The 19475-nt window shown below is 37.7% G+C and overlaps 1 protein-coding gene across 1 annotated transcript; it reads left to right on the forward strand.

The window, feature by feature from the left end:
* The first annotated feature begins 385 nt into the window (after window positions 1-385).
* ANXA1 (annexin A1) lies at window positions 386-19122 on the forward strand. Its single transcript, XM_045470276.1, has 13 exons — window positions 386-757; window positions 7466-7545; window positions 7639-7747; window positions 8272-8366; window positions 9442-9555; window positions 10010-10100; window positions 11988-12067; window positions 12514-12570; window positions 14157-14250; window positions 15117-15212; window positions 16298-16356; window positions 17752-17874; window positions 18776-19122. The coding sequence occupies exons 2-13, from the start codon at window positions 7480-7482 to the stop codon at window positions 18827-18829; spliced, it is 1038 nt and encodes a 345-aa protein (XP_045326232.1). The 5' UTR covers window positions 386-757; window positions 7466-7479; the 3' UTR covers window positions 18830-19122.
* Window positions 19123-19475: the final 353 nt, after the last annotated feature.

The following is a 19475-nucleotide window of genomic DNA, read 5'->3' on the forward strand; positions in this document are numbered from 1 at the left end:
CTGGGTGGCTCAGTCAGTTGAGCATCTGACTCTTGATTTCGGTTCAGGTCATGATCTCACAGTTTGCAGGATAGAGCCCCATGTCGGGCTCTATACTGACAGTGCAGAGGCTGCTTGGGATTCTCTGTCTCCCTCCCTCCCTCTCTGCCCCCCCCCCCCCACTTGCATGTGTGTGTGTGCTTGCACACACAGTAAGTAAATAAATAAACTTAAAAAAATAAAGCAGACAAGTTCAGGGAAATTAAATATATCCCCAAGGTCACATAGTAACTAGTGGTGGAGCTAGGATTCAAACTAAAAGGGTTTTCTTAGGTTTATTTTGTTTTGAAGTGTATACATTTTCCTTCCACAGCCTGTTTAAAAAAAGGATGCCAATTATTAGTATCAGGATTGGGGTAGACAGTACTGCATCCTTGGAAATCTACCGCAGTCTACTTTCTCTGGAAAAAGCAATGCAAGCTAAAGAGGAAAAAAAAGTCTGTCTTTCCGTGTTTTTTTTTTTTTTTTTTTTTTTTCCTCTGTGCAGTCAGCTAGGAGTTGGTTCAGCTGGTAGTTTTGCAAGACTTGTTTCACTTTGTTTTCGGCCGAGGCTGAGCCACATACTTCAAACAAAGGGCAACCAATTACTAACTTCTGGTTGCTAGGTGTGGTCTCCTTTCAAATTCTATAAAATCAGAAGCACTAGGCTTCACTTCTAGTGTGAAACCTTCAGAGGAGAATCTCTCTCCAGTGCTTTGGAAGAAGGTGAAGAAAAAGGGTAAGTCTTAGTTTTCTTTTTAGTTAGCTTTGATTGTTCTGAAAACTTGTCCCATCGTGATGTTAAATGTTACTGCTTCTCCAGGATTTATGGCTAGCTGCATTTAGTATGTTTTGATAAATCTTTCTGTAAAATCACATTGGGTATTTATATGTCGGAAATCACAAATTGTAATGTTTTCTTTTATATAGTTAAGAGTTTTACAAATATGGACAGTTTGCTTAATACTGGCTTATTGCACTGTTGGTGAATTACCATAGAAGAAAAAGGGAAGAATGTGTTTTCCTCCTATGAGTTACACATTTTCAAGAGCTGTGTGTGTGTGTGTGTGTGTGTTACATGGAAATCATGATGGAGGGTGGATACTTGTAGGCAACCAGTACAGAACAGAAGTGCTGGAGGGGAGTTTCAGGAAACTGTTTCAAAATGGCAGGACTATTTCCTCTCCTCTCCTCTCCTCTCCTCTTTTCTTTCTTTCTTTCTTTCTTTCTTTCTAAGAATTAAATAGATTCAGACCTCATAGTGATAGTTATGCCCTTTGTAATTTACATTGAAATTACGTTATGTTTATTTATGCAGTGTAAATAAGTAAGAGGATCCGCTGATTAATCATTTCATTTAAAGAGGGTGTGGCCACATTCTTATTCCTGGAGTCTCTGTGTCATAGACAGGTTTTTCAAGTGTGGATGTGAAAACCTAAGGGGAAGGAAAGTATTTTCTGGCTGGTGTCAGATAAGTTATTCCTGTAAATGCCAGCTGGGTCCTCTAGAAATTATTTTCCTTAGTAGCAAAAGCACCAAACAAATCCAAGGTAGACTTTTTACTGGTGTTGGATATATTTGCAAAAGAGAGAGAATTCGAATCATCATATATCCAGCTATCGTTTATTACAAGTGCTCTTTTGAGAATTTTTCTTAGTCCATTTTGAATGTTAAATTAAATGCCCTGACATCTAACTTTTAATGCTAGCTTGATTAAGAAGGAAGTGCTCTTTCTTGCCCTGTTTATATTTAAAATTCTGCATGGACTTTGAAAAAATAATATTCCCCTCTGCCCGCAGGAATGTATTTTGATAGCTAGAAGGGAAGGCACATTGCAAAATGATTCAAATGCGGTAAAGCACTGGTTCCCTAATTCAGAAATGGCCTCCTCCCCAGAAGTTCTGTCAACACCCTGGCCCCCAGGCTCAACCACACAAGGCAGATAGCCAACCTTTGATGGATGTTGACAAAATAGTTAATAATAACATTATGCAGCATTTCGTGCTTATTAAATGCTTCCTCCACCCAAAGAGCTGCAAAAGTTGAGTTTTGTTTATGATGTTAGTTTGCTGAATCGGTTGTTCTTAATCTTCTCTAAACCCTGGAGCTGTATTTAAAATCAGAGCTAAGCAGCTAAAACAGTGGACCTTGTATTTTTCAGCGATCAACCCAAAACAGTTTTTGGAGTAGATGAGTTCATCGTTCTTTAAAACAGGATAAATTTTTATCAGAAAGATCAGAACAGATATAATTTATATAATACCTTCCTTAATTATGCTAATTTTCCCCACCTCCATCCACTTGAGATGAAATTTAAGATAGGCACCTCAGAGCTATTATGCATTGTAGACACTATTTATTCCAACACTCATATTTTTATAAATTAAGACCCCTGGAGAAGCTAAATGTTTTCTTGAGGCCATATAGTCAGTTAAAGGGAATCCAAATAGGGCTCAGAACTCTTCAGTTCTTATTTTATATCCTATAGCTATGAAGAAACGTTTGTGAAATGTATAGATGTGTTTCCTAAATAATTAGCACTGATCCACTATTTTATTCATTCAATAATACTTATTAATATACTAAATACCAGAGATTGGAGGTGCATGATGAATAGTAGATTAGCACTGCCCTCATGGAATGCTGCTGGGGCATCTAGACAGGTAAATAGAAAGTGATAATACAGAATGGTAGGGGCGAGTGTAGGGTGGCAGGAGGACATCTTGGAAGAGGCACAGAACTTCACCCAGTTGAGTGTTGAACGCTTGAAAATTTTCTGGAGGATGTGAAGAGGTCTACGCTGAGTCCCTTTAGAAGCAACATTCTGGCAAGGGAAGCAAATACGGAGGAAGAAACAGCATTCCAAGCAAAGGAAACACCCTATCCAAAGGCCTAGAGGCAAAACATTCATGAGAGTACCTTTCATAAAATGGTTCTTCATGAATGAGTCATGCCTTTGTATAGTCTAATTGGTTCCCTCACACCAGCAGGTAAGGGAAGGTCCCGTGAATATATATAGTCAAGGGAAAAACTGAGCACAAGCCAAAGCATTGAAGAATAAACCCCCAAGTGCTAGGGTAAACCTTGCCACAGTCTCCATGGGTTCACTGGTAATGAAGCTGATTCTCGAGTGTGTGAGCTCTTAAAAATAACATTCCTGTCACTCAGTGTCTTTTTGGTTGTAAGTGTAAAACAATTTGCAATACTTTGGAATCAGAAGGCATAGATTTATGTATGACTTGATGTTTGACAGCTTCTGTCTAGAAAACTGCCAGAAGAATTACACTGTTTTTCCCAGGTAGAACATAGGAATGAAGATGCTGTCCTATGCAAGAATTAGTTGCTGCTGGTATCTCTGGATAACTCCGATCATTCTAGATTGTCACCAGGACGCATGAGAGACCATAAAAATCGGCTTCTTCTGTTTACAGATCCTGGAAGTAGCCTTTCATGAGGCCAACCGAGATAGACCTTGCGATTTAAAACAAGAAAGAAACACAAACAAACAAAAAACTTTTGTAATAATTTCAAACCTTCAGAAAAGTTTCAAGAATATCGCACAGAATTACCATATACTTTGTATGCAGATCCCACAATTGTTAGTATTTCACATTCGCTTTATCCTCTTCCTCACTCCACCCTGTCTGTGTTTTTTTCTGTAACATTTGAGACAACACTACAGATGCAATGGCCCTATGCCTCTAAATTACTTCTGTCTTTCTATATTAAAAAAACAAGGACATAACTGTTGTGCAGTTTTTGAGAAATCAGGAAATTAACTTTGATACAAGCCTTAGTGTTTTCAGATTTTGAGCTGGCCCAATTACTAACGTACCATTTCTGGAATACCTTTATCTTATAGTGCTGTAAGCATGGATCCTGTATTCTGCCTAACATCTTGGGCATACTTTTTATGTGTGTTTACCCTCTGTAATTCCTTGCTGAATGAGATGAAGAGAGCTCTCTTATGACACATAAATATACACAAAAATGCTCATCTCTAGAAAGTTACACATTTATGCACAGATAAATGATATTGGTAGGCAGTGCATGTTCACAAACAGATCATTCACTAGAAGAACTCCGAAATACTGTTAATTTCCATATAGGTCAACCTATGTATAAATGGCCAATTTCATCTTCAAATTAGATGATGTTAAAGACTGAGATAATCTTGGATAATGTGAATCTTGGATAATCTTGGATAATGCTGGTTTCAGAGTTCATTAGTACCTAGATTATATATATATATATATATATATATAGAGAGAGAGAGAGAGAGAGAGAGAGAGAGGCGGGGGGGGAGAGAGAAAGAGAGAGAGAACACCAAGATATGTTAATAAAATAATACATACCCTACAAACGTTGCAACTAAAAAAAAAAAGAATAAAGAAAATCTTTTGCAGCTTTAGGGTAATTTATTTTTTTTAACTCTACGATTCTATTTTCTAGACCAAATTTTTTCTCTGCATAGTAATAATATCTGATATCTATATAACAAGTAACAGTCTATAAAAGATCCTTGTATGCATTATTTATCTAAAGTAAAGCAAGTGTTACCTTCGAATTATTGAATATGTGTTATCAAGGTACAAAATGCCAGTTTTCATGCAGAGGGTAGTTACAGAAGAGACAGAATGGTTTAGCAATTCAGTTTGGCCAAAATGTTTTTGCTGTGGTATTTGTAAAGTATGTTGCAACTGTTAAAAACTTCTGCTAATACTTGCAGTTGACATTGAGCACTTAACTACTGGTACATGATAAAATGTTTTTCCTTTAGGGCAATTTCTTACATCCTGCCAGTATCCCCGTGTCCTCAAGCTAAGAGCTAGTCGATATTATTTGGCTGGATTGAGATTCCATTTTCTTCAAATTGCTTTTCTGAGACAGTCTATTCAGACTACTTTTCTTTTCCAGACCGTGCTTTTAGACCATCAAAATTATTTCATTTTTTTAAATTATTTTTTAAAAACATTTTTTTATTTTTAAGAGAGAGAGACAGAGTGAGAGCGGGGGAGGGGCAAAGAGAGAGAGGGAGACACGGACTCCGAAGCAGGCTCTAGGCTCTGAGCTGTCAGCGCAGAGCTCGACACGGGGCTCAAACCCACGAACCATGAGATCATGACCCGAGCCGAAGTCAGAGGTTTAAACAACTGAGCCACCCAGGTGCCCCAAGACCATCCAAATTATTTCAGATTATAAGATCTAGGAACTCAGAAGATATGTTACAAAGGTGTCTCCTCTATAAACTCTGTTGTGTCAAATAAATTATTCAGCCCCCTTATTTGTGTTGTTTGGTGTTATGTGAAGAAATCAATGCATTATGTGAGCATTTTTTGAAAAGCGAAAAAAAAAATGAAGCACAGTGAAGTTTTCATAAAATTTGTGTTGAAGTTCTGGGGTTCATTTTTAAAATTATGTTTGACAATATCCATAGTCTCTGTTCTATTTTGAGGGTTTTTTTTTTCCAATTGAAAAGAGTGGAAATACTGGAATACATATTTCATTGATGGAAAAGTACTGTACTAAGTGACCAATCATATCACTCATTTTGAGGATTCTACTTTACGAAAGGCATGGCTGAGATTATAAAAATGGAAATTTCAAATACCTGAAACCTTGCCAGAAATTACTAGAAGTTCTGGATGTGCCAATGACATAATTGGAAAATGAATCTGCTTGTGCCAACAGCAATGGCCTCAGATTATGACTGTAACAGGAAGTAAAACCTTGTGCAAAATTGTACATCATGACTTTACGTCAGGAAATAACTTTAAATCTATCAGTTGCTGGAGGGGGAAGAGGTTATTTTAAACAGATGCACAAAATATTGGTTCTCACTGATGACAGAATAGTAATGTGAACAATCCCCATGATAATTAAGTGAAGATAGTTTCTGCTTTGGATATGGTTTCTCTCACATATTTAATCTCATTACTTGAAACTGAGGTTATTTTTCAGCAGGTATGGATGAAATATTTCGTCTGAACATGCTGTTAAGGAGTCAGGTTCTGGGTTTTACTTCTCATGATTCATTTAGCTTCTGATGAAGAATTTCAAACTGCTGAGATTTCCCTTCCAAACTCCTTCAGATGTATTCATGGGCGTAGTCTCCAGAGGGATAAACAAAGCAGTATGGAGAGATATGTCAACCTTGCTCACGAACGAGCCCCTCAAAACACATCCCCAGCCCGAAAGGATCACCGAGAGCTTCTTTTGTGGACAAAACAGGGAACACACTAGGTTTTCAACATGCTTCAGGTTTTAAAGATGTACGTGGTTGATTAAATAAAAATACTGAACCATGATAGCAATTAACAAAATTTCAAGACAGAGTTTGTGAAAAGGGGACATCTATGTTGCAGTATCACCCTGATGCTTCGTATGAGAACAAAGAACCTCTTATAAAATCTGGGGTTTTTTTTTTGTGTTGGATGGAAAACCATGAAGGACTAATATTTAGGACAGCCCAGCTAGGAAGAAATGTGAGGGTAGCAATTGCTTCAAATGCTGAAATAATTTTATACCAAGGAATGGAAAAGGAAACAATTATTTGAGGGGGAAATGCCACCTGACTATCTCTTTCTCAAGCTCCTTTAGCGTTTTGAGCCTGAATCCACTCCGGCAGATTGTCACAGATTGTTTTACCTCATAAATGTAAATAGAACATTATGCTCTTTCTCCAGCCCTTACTTTTCTTTAGGCCCTCACCAATCCTACCCAGATTCTCTAAAGGCCTATTAAACGGTCTCCAATCTTTCATCTTGCCCATCTCTTAGCCATTCTCTATGATCTAGGATGAGTGATCTTTCTGAAATATAAATGGAATCGTACTGCTCTTTCTAGAAATCCATTCATCTTTTCCCAAAGCGTTGGAGATAATTTAAACCTCTTTGGATTGGGCTTCTGCCAACATTTCTTGCTTTAGTAGCGTCCCAAATATGACAGCCTTCTCTCTGTTGTGTTCTCTTTAACTTTTCTGTCAGGTTAACCTTGACGCATTCCAAGAGAGACTCAGATCAGCCAGCATTTAGCTTTTGTGTTTTCCCACAGGAAGCATGCACTAGCTTGAAGCTCTCTGAGGAAAGCATGATGTTTGAATATTTTCTGGACCTTCAGTGCTTGGCGTATGGTAGATGGTCTATAAATTTAGAGCAATGAAGTAAATCACCAACCCCACTTGTAGAATCATCTGGCCCCTAAAGGTTAGGACTGAATATGCCAAGAAAGAACCAAGTTTCTGAATGGTGGGTGAGGCTCGGTGTTTCTGTTCAAGGGTCAGACTCTCCTTTTAAAGAGCTTACATCTAGCATTTTATTATGCTCCTAAATGTAATCCTTAAGTAAGGTCAAGACTACTCTATGTCTTATGTATGTAAGAGAGTAGAATGGCATATATGTGCTGTAGGTTTTTGTTTGGTAAAAGCATCTACCTGTTTTCTTTCCAGATACTTCTTTGAAAATGGCAATGGTATCAGAATTCCTCAAACAGGCCTGGTTTATTGAAAATGAAGAGCAGGAATACGTTGTAAGTCAAGCGACAATAAAATAACTTAGTTAAGATTAGAAGAGAAGCTAGTATGAAGGAGTGGACGTTATTCTGTGTCTGTCTCATCCACAGAAAACTGTGAAAAGCTCCAAAGGTGGTCCTGGGTCAGCAGTGAGCCCCTATCCTAGCTTCAACCCATCCTCGGATGTTGCCGCCTTGCATAAAGCGATAACAGTCAAAGGTAATGATGTCTCCCCATAACCGCCCCTCCTGGACATTTCAGAATGGCCACTAGAATGGCTATTGAAAACCGGCCATGCGCAGTGGGAAAGGTCTGTTTCATTTTGAAGATAAAAAAAAAAAAAGATTTCTTCGTCAAAAGAACTTAGGAATTTTCAGCACTTGGGAAATTTGGGTCAAATCAGTAGAATCTCTGTTGCTACGACTGATATTTTTACCAGCTCATTTCCAGCAGAAACTCAATGCTGGAATCAACACCTCTCCTCACATCTAGGGTTTAAATCAGGACCAAGCACTGCAGCTATGAGGGTCGGGAACAGTTTCTCTTTCTTTCTCCTTCAGATGGAGGGAGTGACATCTGAAACGCTTCCCTTTAATGCTGCCTTTATATCTTAGGCTGGTATAATTTCCATTTCTTAGTTTTCTAGAACTTCATTTGGGTCATCTTGGTAATTAATTATTTTATGTCAGTTATTGATGATGAAGAAAATTGATTTTAAAAGCCTAGTGGTCTTTTATTTCCAGGTGTGGATGAAGCAACCATCATTGACATTCTGACTAAGAGAAACAATGCGCAACGTCAGCAGATCAAAGCAGCGTATCTCCAGGAGAAAGGAAAGGTAGGTCGAGTGGTACATTTAGATATTTAATTTCAGTTACGTTTATGTATAAACATGGATTTTGAAGCACAAATCGCCTATTTTTTTTTTCAGTCTCCAACACTATTTTCCCCCTACAACTAAGACGAGGATGACAGTATTTCCTTGCTTGGTTGCAGTGTAATCAATTCTAGCAAATTTTCTGGTTTCAGACATGAGTCGTCTTGGTGCTTTGCAGATGACTTTTATATTAAAGACCAGTCTTTAATTTGAATATAACGAATATCAAGAGTACTCTTGGCAGTAAAGAATATGTTCTGATTGATATATGTCTTCTGTTAAATTTTAAATTGAGTGATTAAATGTCTGAATGTAAAGTTTATACATATAATTCTACTTTAAAAGTAAGCTTTGTATTCTCTATACCAATAATGGGTAATATTTTTAAGGAGTCCAGTTAGAAAATGATATAATACCAGTGCTTGATTGTAATGCTTATTTGAGCAGTGAAAACCTCAAAGGCTGGAAAATTATTAGTACATTATTTTTGAAGTATTCTTACTACTGTTTCTGTTAAAATACAAACTCCTATGTTTGAGCCTTGTGATTTTCTTCCTGTGTAAAACATCAAGAGAATACTTAAAGAAGTCCTTTATGAGTTCTCAGTGTAGGGCACCTGGGTGGCTCAGTCAGTTGAGCATCTGACTCTTGATTTCGGCTCAGGTCATGATCTCACTATCGTGAGACTGAGTCCTGCAGGGGGCTCCATGCTGAGTGTGTAGCCTGCTTGAAATTCTCTCTCTCTCTCTCTCTCTCTCTGTCTCCCTCTGCCCCTCCCCTGATTGCACTGTCTCTAAAAGAAAAAGAAAGTTATCAATGAATTCAGCGAATTTCATTGTAATCACTCTAGATCTAAAAAATGAAGGTAACATTCTAAATGTCATATTTTGTACCTGAATGAAAGGAGCTCTAAAAGGTGGCTGGATTTAGCAATCGGTAGTAAGATTACCTAACAGTCAGGTAACCCCACAATGTGGTATTACCCAGCATCAGCATTTACTTATTAGAGGCCCTGATTCTAATCTCTTGGTTATAGCCCCTGGATGAAGCTCTGAAGAAAGCCCTTTCTGGTCACCTCGAGGAAGTTGTTTTGGCTCTGTTAAAAACTCCAGCCCAGTTTGATGCTGAAGAGCTTCGTGCTGCCATGAAGGTAAATGGCCTTATTTAACCAAAACTCCTTTCAAGAGATTGTATAGACCAAGTCCACTTACTTGTCTTCTTGGATCTTCAACATCCAGTACAGGGCAAGCCCATCAGTGAGAATAAAATGAATGAATGAGTAAATAAATAAATACATAAGTAAATAAGTAAATAAATAAATGAATGAATGTTGGAGTTAGCAGCTGTATTATGTCCAGTCTTTTCATGATGTCACTGCAATGAATCATACGCCTCACTTTTCACATCTTTGTGCAAAACACTGGCTTTAAATCCATTATGTTTTTAGAGCAATATAATAGCGTTTGTTGTAATCGTTAAATATTGTGGATATTTACTACATACCGTGGGAAAGTTACTAACTGCCAGATTCAAACGAATTTTGGGACACAAAAGCTAGCAGATGCTCTTGAATAAGATTTTCCTCCATTTCTTCTTTAATCCAGGGCCTTGGGACTGATGAAGATACTCTGGATGAGATTTTGGTATCAAGAACTAACAAAGAAATCAGAGAGATTAACAGAGTCTATAGAGAAGGTATGTTTTAATGCCCAACAGTCCAAATCGCCTCTCGGAAACTAAATGTGGTATGTGTTTCTCAAAGCTGAATGTGGATATTAATAATGGGGCTTTGGAAATTCTACATATTATAATTTTTCTCCATTGTTCGGCATGTGTCAATGCATGCACACGTTGTTACCAGACAGCACTCGAGTTGCCAGGGTGCTGATGAGGGAGACAGCATCCCACCCCTCATCAACGTTGCACTTTAATAGAAAATGTCCTTCTAGCACAAATGGCCACATGTTACTGTAATGGAAAACTCAATTTATTAGCGCTGAATTTAAAGAATTTCCTAAAAACATTCCTATTTTTCTGAGATTTATGTCCAAAAAATGTCCCATTGTTTTTTATTTTGAAAAGATAACAAGAACAGAAATTTCCAAACAAAATATTCTCCATGTGCCCTTGAAAATGTAGAGTCCAGGGACGCCTGGGTGGCTCAGTCGGTTGAGCGTCCGACTTCGGCTCAGGTTATGATCTCACAGCTTGTGGGTTCGAGCCCCACGTGGGGCTCTGTGCTGACAGCTCGGAGCCTGGAGCCTGTTTCAGATTCTGTGCCTCCCTCTCTCTCTGCCCCAACCCACTCGCATTCTGTCTCTGTCTCTCTCAAAAATAAATTAAACATTAAAAAAATTAAAAAAAAAAAAATGTAGAGTCTAGTACTTACAATCCTCTGAAGGAAACTTTACCTTTACCATTATGAACTTCAGTCATTATGAACATAAATGACTCACTTACTCTTTATGTTTTTTTGTAACTTACTCTTTATCTCTAGCTATAACCATGGGGATGAATGACCAGCCATGGATCATTTTATCTATTCAGTGACACATCTCATTTAAAAGATACGCTCAACACTGTAAACAGACAGGGTCGCTATCACCGGGTCCTGGTCAGTGTTGGGAATTTTATTAATTTCTATTTCTAGTTTCCCAAGCCTTCAGCGTTTGTTTTCCCATCCTAATATGCGGCACCATACAGGATCTTTCTGCTTGGTTTTCATACCAAGCACAGGGAATACAATAGCTCTTGCACATGGCAATTTAATAAAGGTATCACAATAAGGAAGGTTTTAACCTCATTTTCTGCGATTCTTATCTCGTTATCGGTATTTCTCTTAGATCCATTTATCAGTAATGATAATCAAGAAAGGCATTATTATCAGTTCGTTTTTGCTTGATAAAACATAGTTTACAAAGGTATATATCCATATTTCTCTATTATATACCAAATATAGTGTAATGATGGCTTATTTAACTGCCCTGTCCTCTACTCAATTATAAATTCAGTTAATTTTTGTGTACTAGAGCATTATTTTTGCCTAGTTAATTAAGGGATTTTCTACAACATTTTAAATCTATATCTATATATATAATCAATCTATCTATATATATATTTACACATGTATGCAAAACTATATCACATATAAGATATTTATAACATTTTAAAGTAAATACATAATCTGTGTTCAAGGAAGTACCTCTAGCTTATGGTTTTAAATACATATTCTAATTCATCCCATTGCTTAAATTTTGGCATATTTTGTTTCAAAATTGATTTTTAGTCATGTATACCTATGCAATTTATTCTTGCTAGCAAAAGTTTTATGACCGTAAGGTTTCATTCACAGTATTATCTAAATTGCTTTCATTGCCCTATGGAAATAGCTTTGATGATCTAAGATTTTACTCGCTCTGATTACTCTGTTTTTATTTAAAAAATGATAATATTTGAGATACGTTCCATAAGTCATTGAACATTTGACACTGCAAATTGTAAGCCAGCACAGAGACGTCAGATATTACTACCACCATTATTTGTCACTAGTTTACTGCAAAATACACTTTTCTTATTTCTCAGAACTGAAGAGAGATCTGGCTAAAGATATCACCTCAGACACATCTGGAGATTATCGGAATGCTTTGCTTTCCCTCGCTAAGGTATACTTCAACTAGTTCAGAAAATACCTCCTCCTTTATGAGGAGTCAAGTCTTAGATTTCCTCTCTCTCTCTCTCGAAATAAGCAATTGACTCTCTATTTCTCAAAAAAGTGTTATGTACCTGATGTTAAGAGAATTAAGTAAATCATGAGATTACATGCTAGAAAACAACTTACCAGAGGGCACTCGGGTGGCTCAGTCGGTTGGGTGGCTGGCTTCAGCTCAGGTCATGGTCTCGCGGTCGGTGTGAGTTCGAGCCCCACATCGGGCTCTGTGCTGACAGCTTGGAGCCTAGAGCTTGCTTCCCATTCTGTGTCTCCCTCACTCTCTGCCCCTCCCCTGCTTGCTCTCTCTCTCTCTCTCTCTCTCAAAAATAATAAACACTTAAAAAAGTTAAAAAAGAAATAAAATAAAACAACTTACCAGAGAATGGGGATTTTTTTCAGGGTGACCGATCTGAGGATTTTGGCTTGAATGACGACTTGGCTGATACGGACGCCAGGGTAAGCAAGTGCTCACAAATACTTCTGGAGTCGACCTTCCTATGTCAGATAGGTCTTGCGTTAGGTGGGGTTACCACCTGAGGCCTCTACGTGAAAGCAAACTTTAGATCCTCCTAGAGGCCAGTCACCCCTAATGTTCATTCCCTGAGTGATGCACACCCATTTGTATTTGAACAGAGTGAAACACATGATCTTTATGTTCTTAATAGATTTCATTTCTCACAAAGTGGGAGGGGATTGAAAGAAATTGATTTGTCATTCTTAAGAATTTTTTTGTTGAGAAAACCCTGAATTTTTTCTTATCATGTCTAAGAAAGGGAAAAATAATTTTTAAGTGTAAAGGGTAAGCACATTGAACCGTCTTTTAACAGTGAACAGTACAATGAGTTCATACATATAGATGTATGTTTATGTTGTAAAATCATTATAGTAATGATTATAGTTATAAAAATTATAACATTTGTATACATTCAAGTATATTGACATATATAATTTCAGTGAGATTGCTGGTTATTTATACACCAATCCATTGGCAACATTAGAGAAACTGTGCCACTTTAGGGCCTGGAATTTCTGTTAAATACAAAAAAAAAAAAGACAACTATTATTTGCATATGCTTTCCCTATGGGATAATATTATGTCTGTAAATTCATTATGATGAGTTAATAGGATAGAAACTTATCTGTCCATACTCACTCCCTTCACAATACTGGTACATAATCTTGCATATAAAAGGCACTCATTAACTTTTGGTTGAATAAATGCATACATACCAGATGTTTGTTTGAAAAGTCCAAAATAACTTAATGTCCACCAGAAGTTCGACCATTTTAATAGAAATCATGCAAGCGTATCAAAGAACAAAAGTTAGCATTTGAATAACTGCCTATAATAAAAAATGATTCTTATTTGCTTGTGACATTTCTGAATTTGCTTTCCATTTTAAGACTATCAGGGCTCTTGGATGTATATTTATGGCAGCTACCTGGATTAATAGTGGCCCAGGAGGATGATGGCAATTAACATTTCAAAGTTAACAGAGCGTGCTTGTGACCGTACGACAAAGATTATCTTTTCCAGTTACAAAAGAGGAAAATCTGTACTTCACTAAGGTTAAATTGTTTATCTAAGATTACAGGGCAACTAAGTTCCAGAGTCAGAATTTGAATCCAGAAATCTTAATATCAAAATTCAAGTCTAGGTTATGTTTGAATTATTGATTTATTAGTACCATTTGCTGGTAGTTACTCTGAACGATCAAGAGTAAAAAAAAACACCCTGTGTTTAGACAGTCCCTTGGAGTTGTCTTGATATACAGCATAACCTGAAAGCAATTTAATTCAGCAAATACTTATTCTGCAAACACATCTTCAGTCTCTACTGTTTGCAAGGCACAAACATACCGTGGAAGATACTTGACCAAATACGGTCCCTATCTTTACGGAACTTGCACTCTTAGCGTTGCTTACTGTGATTGAATTGGACACAAAGCAGCTGCCTAGAAAATCTTTGAAGAGATCTAACATTCTTGTGCGGGTATCAAGTCGGCAGATAGTCAAATGTTTATGTTTGTGTTTCTTGATAGGCTTTATATGAAGCAGGAGAAAGGAGAAAAGGGACAGATGTGAATGTGTTCATTACCATTCTCACCACCAGAGCATATCCCCATCTTCGCCAAGGTAAATGGGGAAAAAAAAAGGTTCCTGAAAATTACTTATGGAAGATTCAGGGTTTTTTGAGGACAAATAAAAGAACGGAAAGGCAGAAGCCTTAATTAGTGTCCTTCCCATCCCTAGTGGATGTGGTGCTCCTGACCCCTTATTGCCATTTGTACATTTGCCCAAAGTTGAACGGCCACCATTTTATAGTACTTGAAACACACTTTGTGATTTTGGCAGGTAGAACATTATTTCATTATCTTAACTATTTCTACTCTCTCAAAGTATTTGGAATGGGTGTGACAAAATACACACATAGGATAAGTGAAATTACAATGAAGAAAAACATTAAAAACTCAGGACTAAGTGAAGAAAAGGGCACAGCGGTCCCCCCCCCCCCCCGCCCCACACCACAAAGCAACAAGAGTTGGCCTTTGAGCACAAGATTTGACTCTGCACCTTTTCGCAGCCAACGCAAAGGGGAAGTCCTAATGATGATCGAAAGTTCATTATCTTATAATAGCACACTGATTTCTAATGATAAAAATAAGAGACATTTAGTACACAGATCTCTATAGAAGGGGAGATCCATTTGGTATGGCACTTGGCTCTGATGTAGTGAGTATCACGGTTGTCAATCACACGCCAGCTCTAATAAATGTCAACACTTGCAAAGATTTCCCAAAAATATACAGGAGCACCAAAATAGCCATGAGAGTTACATTCCTAGGAGAAGATGAAGTATCCAAAATATGCTCAGTTGAATAATTAGCTTTAAAATGTGTGTTTTGAAATTCAGTCAAGGAATGCTTTGAGTCGCCCTGCTTTTGCTAGTTTCCCCAAAATAGGATGCCTTGTACATCTCTTAGTTTAAACTTCATATTCAGTGTTTCAGAAGTACGCCAAGTACAGTAAGCACGACATGAACAAAGTTCTGGACCTGGAAATGAAAGGGGACATCGAGAAATGCCTCACAGCTATTGGTATGTGGTCCTGCAGTGGGGAGAGTCTTCTAACCTGAAATGGTCAATGCTGTCCCATCATTTTTTTAAAAAAAAGCTGATATAATTAACTTATATTTCATATAGAGGCAACATGTAAGATAATGGCAATGAATGTTTAGCTAAAGGCATATAATGGCTTTCTTAATAATAAAAGATATTATTCCTTTTATCAGAAAGATGGGCAGGCGAGAAATAACTTTCTGAGCATTTAGTGATGCACCAGGCAGGGCATACCTCGGAGGAAAGTCAGAGTGGTCAGTCATTAAGAGCATGAGATTGGGTTTAGATAAATGCAGATTCAAATCCTGGTCTGCCACTTGCTGATTGACTCATCTTAGTCATATCCAGAGGGATTAATTCAGTGGGTCTGCAGAGACTTCTGAAAAGGCCTTCAGAAGAAAAAGGCTTTAAAGGTCTCCTGTGCTATCCTGATTACCTGGGAACGTATGTTCTAAAGCAGTGCTTCTCAAACCTTGACGCACTCATGAATCCCCCGAAAATCTTGTTGAGTGCAGATTCTGATTCAGTAGGTCTGTAGTGGGGCCCTGGGATTCTGCATTTCTAACAAGCTCCCAGGTGATGCCAATACCTTTGGTCTACAGATTACACGTTGAGTAGCAAGGTAGAGAATATCACTAATGGACGCATGTGTTAGTGTTTTATCAGGCAGTTGCCTTATGTTGAAAGCAAGCCCCAATTTCACTTGAAAAAAATTCTTTTTATGACATGAGAAAAGTATTGACCGTGTGCGCACATGGCCTTTAACACCTACTGGTTTCCGCATTTCTAAGAAGAGTATACTCCGGATAGCATGAACCAGAGTTGGTACTGGATGGATTTAAGATACAGGAGGAGATAGGCGACATTGTTGGGGGAAAGATTACTCAGAACGCCATCTAGGGAACGGTTTCTTATAGGCCAAATATCCGTTACGAGGTGGGGGGATGAGGAACAGAAGCGTAGAATAGAATCTTGCTGGTGAAACTGTATTCCTTATGTTTCCTTCATACGTGTCTTTCTTGTCATGTGGTAAATATGTCAACTTAAGTGTGCCTGTCTTGCAGTGAAGTGTGCCACAAGCAAACCGATGTTCTTTGCTGAGAAGCTTCATCATGCCATGAAGGTAACATTGTGTGTATGTGCTTTGCTTAGGGATAAAATTATTGTTTGTGGGGAGAACAACAGAAAACTTCATATCGTTTGCAAGCCATGCTTATTTTAATATCTCCCTCCTAAAAAGAATCATTGTTCCATCTAGTGCAAAAGGCAATACCCTTCCTTATTAGCATAAAATTCGGTCAGATTTGTTGTATTTTTTTATGGGTGAGGTAGTAAGGTGAGGTTGTCGGTAATTGGTGGCTTACTCGTGATTTGTACAAAACCTGAGTCAGCAGAGAAAGGTTACTTTTTCTTTTAAGATGTGATTTTAGTAACCTACTTCTGCTGAGGTTGTGGGTTTTACGATTTCCTCCTTTCTGTGTTTCACTTTCCTTTTTGTTTTTATTGTTATTCTGGCATCCGTGCCCTGGATTCATATTTCATTCTAAGATTTTAAAACGTCATTTTAAAGTGACACAAGTGGAAGGTGTTATTAAGATACATTTGCAATAAATACCACTTCAGCCACTTCACTTGAACTTCATTCTCTAGCATGCATCGTCTTGTACAGGATGCCACCTGTATACATGTATTGTGAAAAGTCGTCCTTCTTTTTTCCTTTGCAACTCCAAAATAGAGAAGTCCCCAGAGAGAGAGAGAGAGAGAGAGAGAGAGATCTAACTATTCAATTCATAGGAAAGAGTCCCTCTGAAATGATACACATGGTCCACTGTGTGGTTCGCAATACAGTCCCAGACCTCGTGCCTGCTGCCATCTAAGGGGATGGTTATCTAGCTGGGTGCGGATGAACGCCTCGCACTGAATAAGAGCAGGAAAAATCAGTGTAGACTTGCCTTCTGATAAACTAAGACCTGATATTTGAATAGGGATTAGCCAGAGGACAGTGGTGGTGGAAGGAATGGAGGGATGAAGCAAGGTTGGTCCAGGAGGAGGACTCCGGATGACACTTTGAAGATGATAAATACAATGAGCGTGAGAGTACATAGTGGAAGAAGAGGTTGTGGGACTAGGCAGACATTGTGAACCCAGACAAAATGTTTGGTTTTCATCCTAAACGCAACCCAAAGACCACTGAGGGTTTTAAATAGATGAATTTGACCATCAGATTTGCAAATTAGAAGGTTCGTGTTATTTGTAATTTTTGGAGCGTTTGGACAAAAGAAAGACTGATGATGGAAGACCAATCAAGCGGTGGTAAAAGCTTACACCTGCTGGTGCAACAGTTGGATCCCTGTCATTTATTTCTTACCTGTGTCAAGTGCATGGGTGTGTGTGTGTGTGTGTGTGTTTGGATGTGTGTTTTAATGAGTGAACAAAAAAGCTTCACGTTCAAGCCCATATCCTGCTTTACTAAGAGTATGCTCTGACTATGACATTCACCATCATTTGTTTTAAACAGGGTGCTGGGACTCGTCATAAGGCACTGATCAGAATTATGGTCTCCCGTTCTGAAATCGACATGAATGATATCAAAGCATGCTATCAGAAGTTGTATGGTGTCTCCCTCTGCCAAGCCATCCTGGTATGTTGTGGTTTTCATAATGCTCCCTGCCCACCCCCGCAAACGGCAGTCCTTTTTGCAACTTCTTCAAAGAGAAAAGCTGATTTACATATTTGCAGATTGTATGCGTAAGATTAATTTGTTATTTTAGGATACGTAATTTATTGAACTTTCCCTGGACTTGTGAATTCTATACTGAAAAACCACACACAATTTCCAGCAGTCGTGGAAACATTTAGTTTCCCATGTATAAATTTAGCAAACAAAACATTTTAGTAGAGAGATATAATGATGTATTTTGCAAGGACTATTGATTAGAGATTAGAAACTTACTATTGTAAGTTTTTCCTTAATTTTGTTAATATAAAATGTATAACATGCAAGTTTAAATTTTCATTATAATGTTAAAAGTAAAAAAGAAACACAAGTCAAAGGTTTTAAACTTCTTGAAAGATTGAAAGATAGTTGACAGTTTAAAGTTAAGTTGTCACTTACACTGGATAACCAAATCTACCAAGAAAAAGTGAGAAAATCACAGGTTTATCACTTTCTTTCTGGTGAGTGAGTCACATAGTCCTTCTTTACTGTGATACGAAATTATATTGTGTTAAGTTACCCAGTTCTGTGTGGTATTTCATTCTTGGGAAATAATGGCTCTAATATATAACATAGTCAATATATCTGAATCTTGAAAGCTATTGCTTTTTATACAATAATTGATTAACAAATATCAGTTATCTGCTATATTAATTATATGACTTAAGTAAATGATATTCTTAGCAAAGATCCTAGAGTTCACATACTATGATATACGTTCTATAACTGTTAATCTACAAATATATAATTCTTCTATGATTAAAAATATTTTCCATTGATTGTGGTTTCAGGTAGCATTAAGTATACTCTATTTCTTCATCAACAGGATGAAACCAAGGGAGATTATGAAAAAATCCTGGTGGCCCTCTGCGGAGACTAACATTCCTTTGATGACCACAAGCTTCTTGATCAGAAGACTTTTTAATCATATCTTTTCATTCCATATCATACACTTATATAGTAAAGTTTTCTCAGCAGGATTATAGTCTAGCTAAATGCTTTTTGAAAAATATAGCCTATAAACCATTTTTATATCACAACTCCATATGATAGAGAGTAGCTTTTTTAAACTCTATTTATCCCAAACTATAAAACCTCATAAACAGGTTGTTCTGGTAACATTACCTGAGAAAGATGTTTGTGCAGCAGAAAATAAAATGATTCTGCAATACAGTTGTGTGTCATTGGTTCTTCTATTCTGATTCTGTGTGTGTGTGTGTGTGTGTGTGTGTGTGTGTGTGTGTGTAATGCAGTGGTTTTATTTGGTACCAAGGGAAAGGAGCTTGAATCCTAAATTATAATCATTTAATGAAATAGATTTTGGGGGCGCCTGGGTGGCGCAGTCGGTTAAGCGTCCGACTTCAGCCAGGTCACGATCTCGCGGTCCGTGAGTTCGAGCCCCGCGTCGGGCTCTGGGCGATGGCTCAGAGCCTGGAGCCTGTTTCCAATTCTGTGTCTCCCTCTCTCTCTGCCCCTCCCCCGTTCATGCTCTCTCTCTGTCCCAAAAATAAATAAACGTTGAAAAG

This window comes from Leopardus geoffroyi, chromosome D4, assembly GCF_018350155.1.
Source record: "Leopardus geoffroyi isolate Oge1 chromosome D4, O.geoffroyi_Oge1_pat1.0, whole genome shotgun sequence".
NCBI lineage: Eukaryota > Metazoa > Chordata > Mammalia > Carnivora > Felidae > Leopardus > Leopardus geoffroyi.

What these genes read in the sequence shown, in the direction of transcription:
- ANXA1 (XM_045470276.1), top strand. Translation starts at nt 7,480, where the DNA reads ATGGCAATGGTATCAGAATTCCTCAAACAGGCCTGGTTTATTGAAAAT. An exon ending in ATGAAGAGCAGGAATACGTT is followed by an intron (nt 7,546 to 7,638) that starts GTAAGTCAAGCG and finishes TCTCATCCACAG; the next exon opens with AAAACTGTGAAAAGCTCCAA. An exon ending in AGCTTCATCATGCCATGAAG is followed by an intron (nt 16,357 to 17,751) that starts GTAACATTGTGT and finishes TGTTTTAAACAG; the next exon opens with GGTGCTGGGACTCGTCATAA.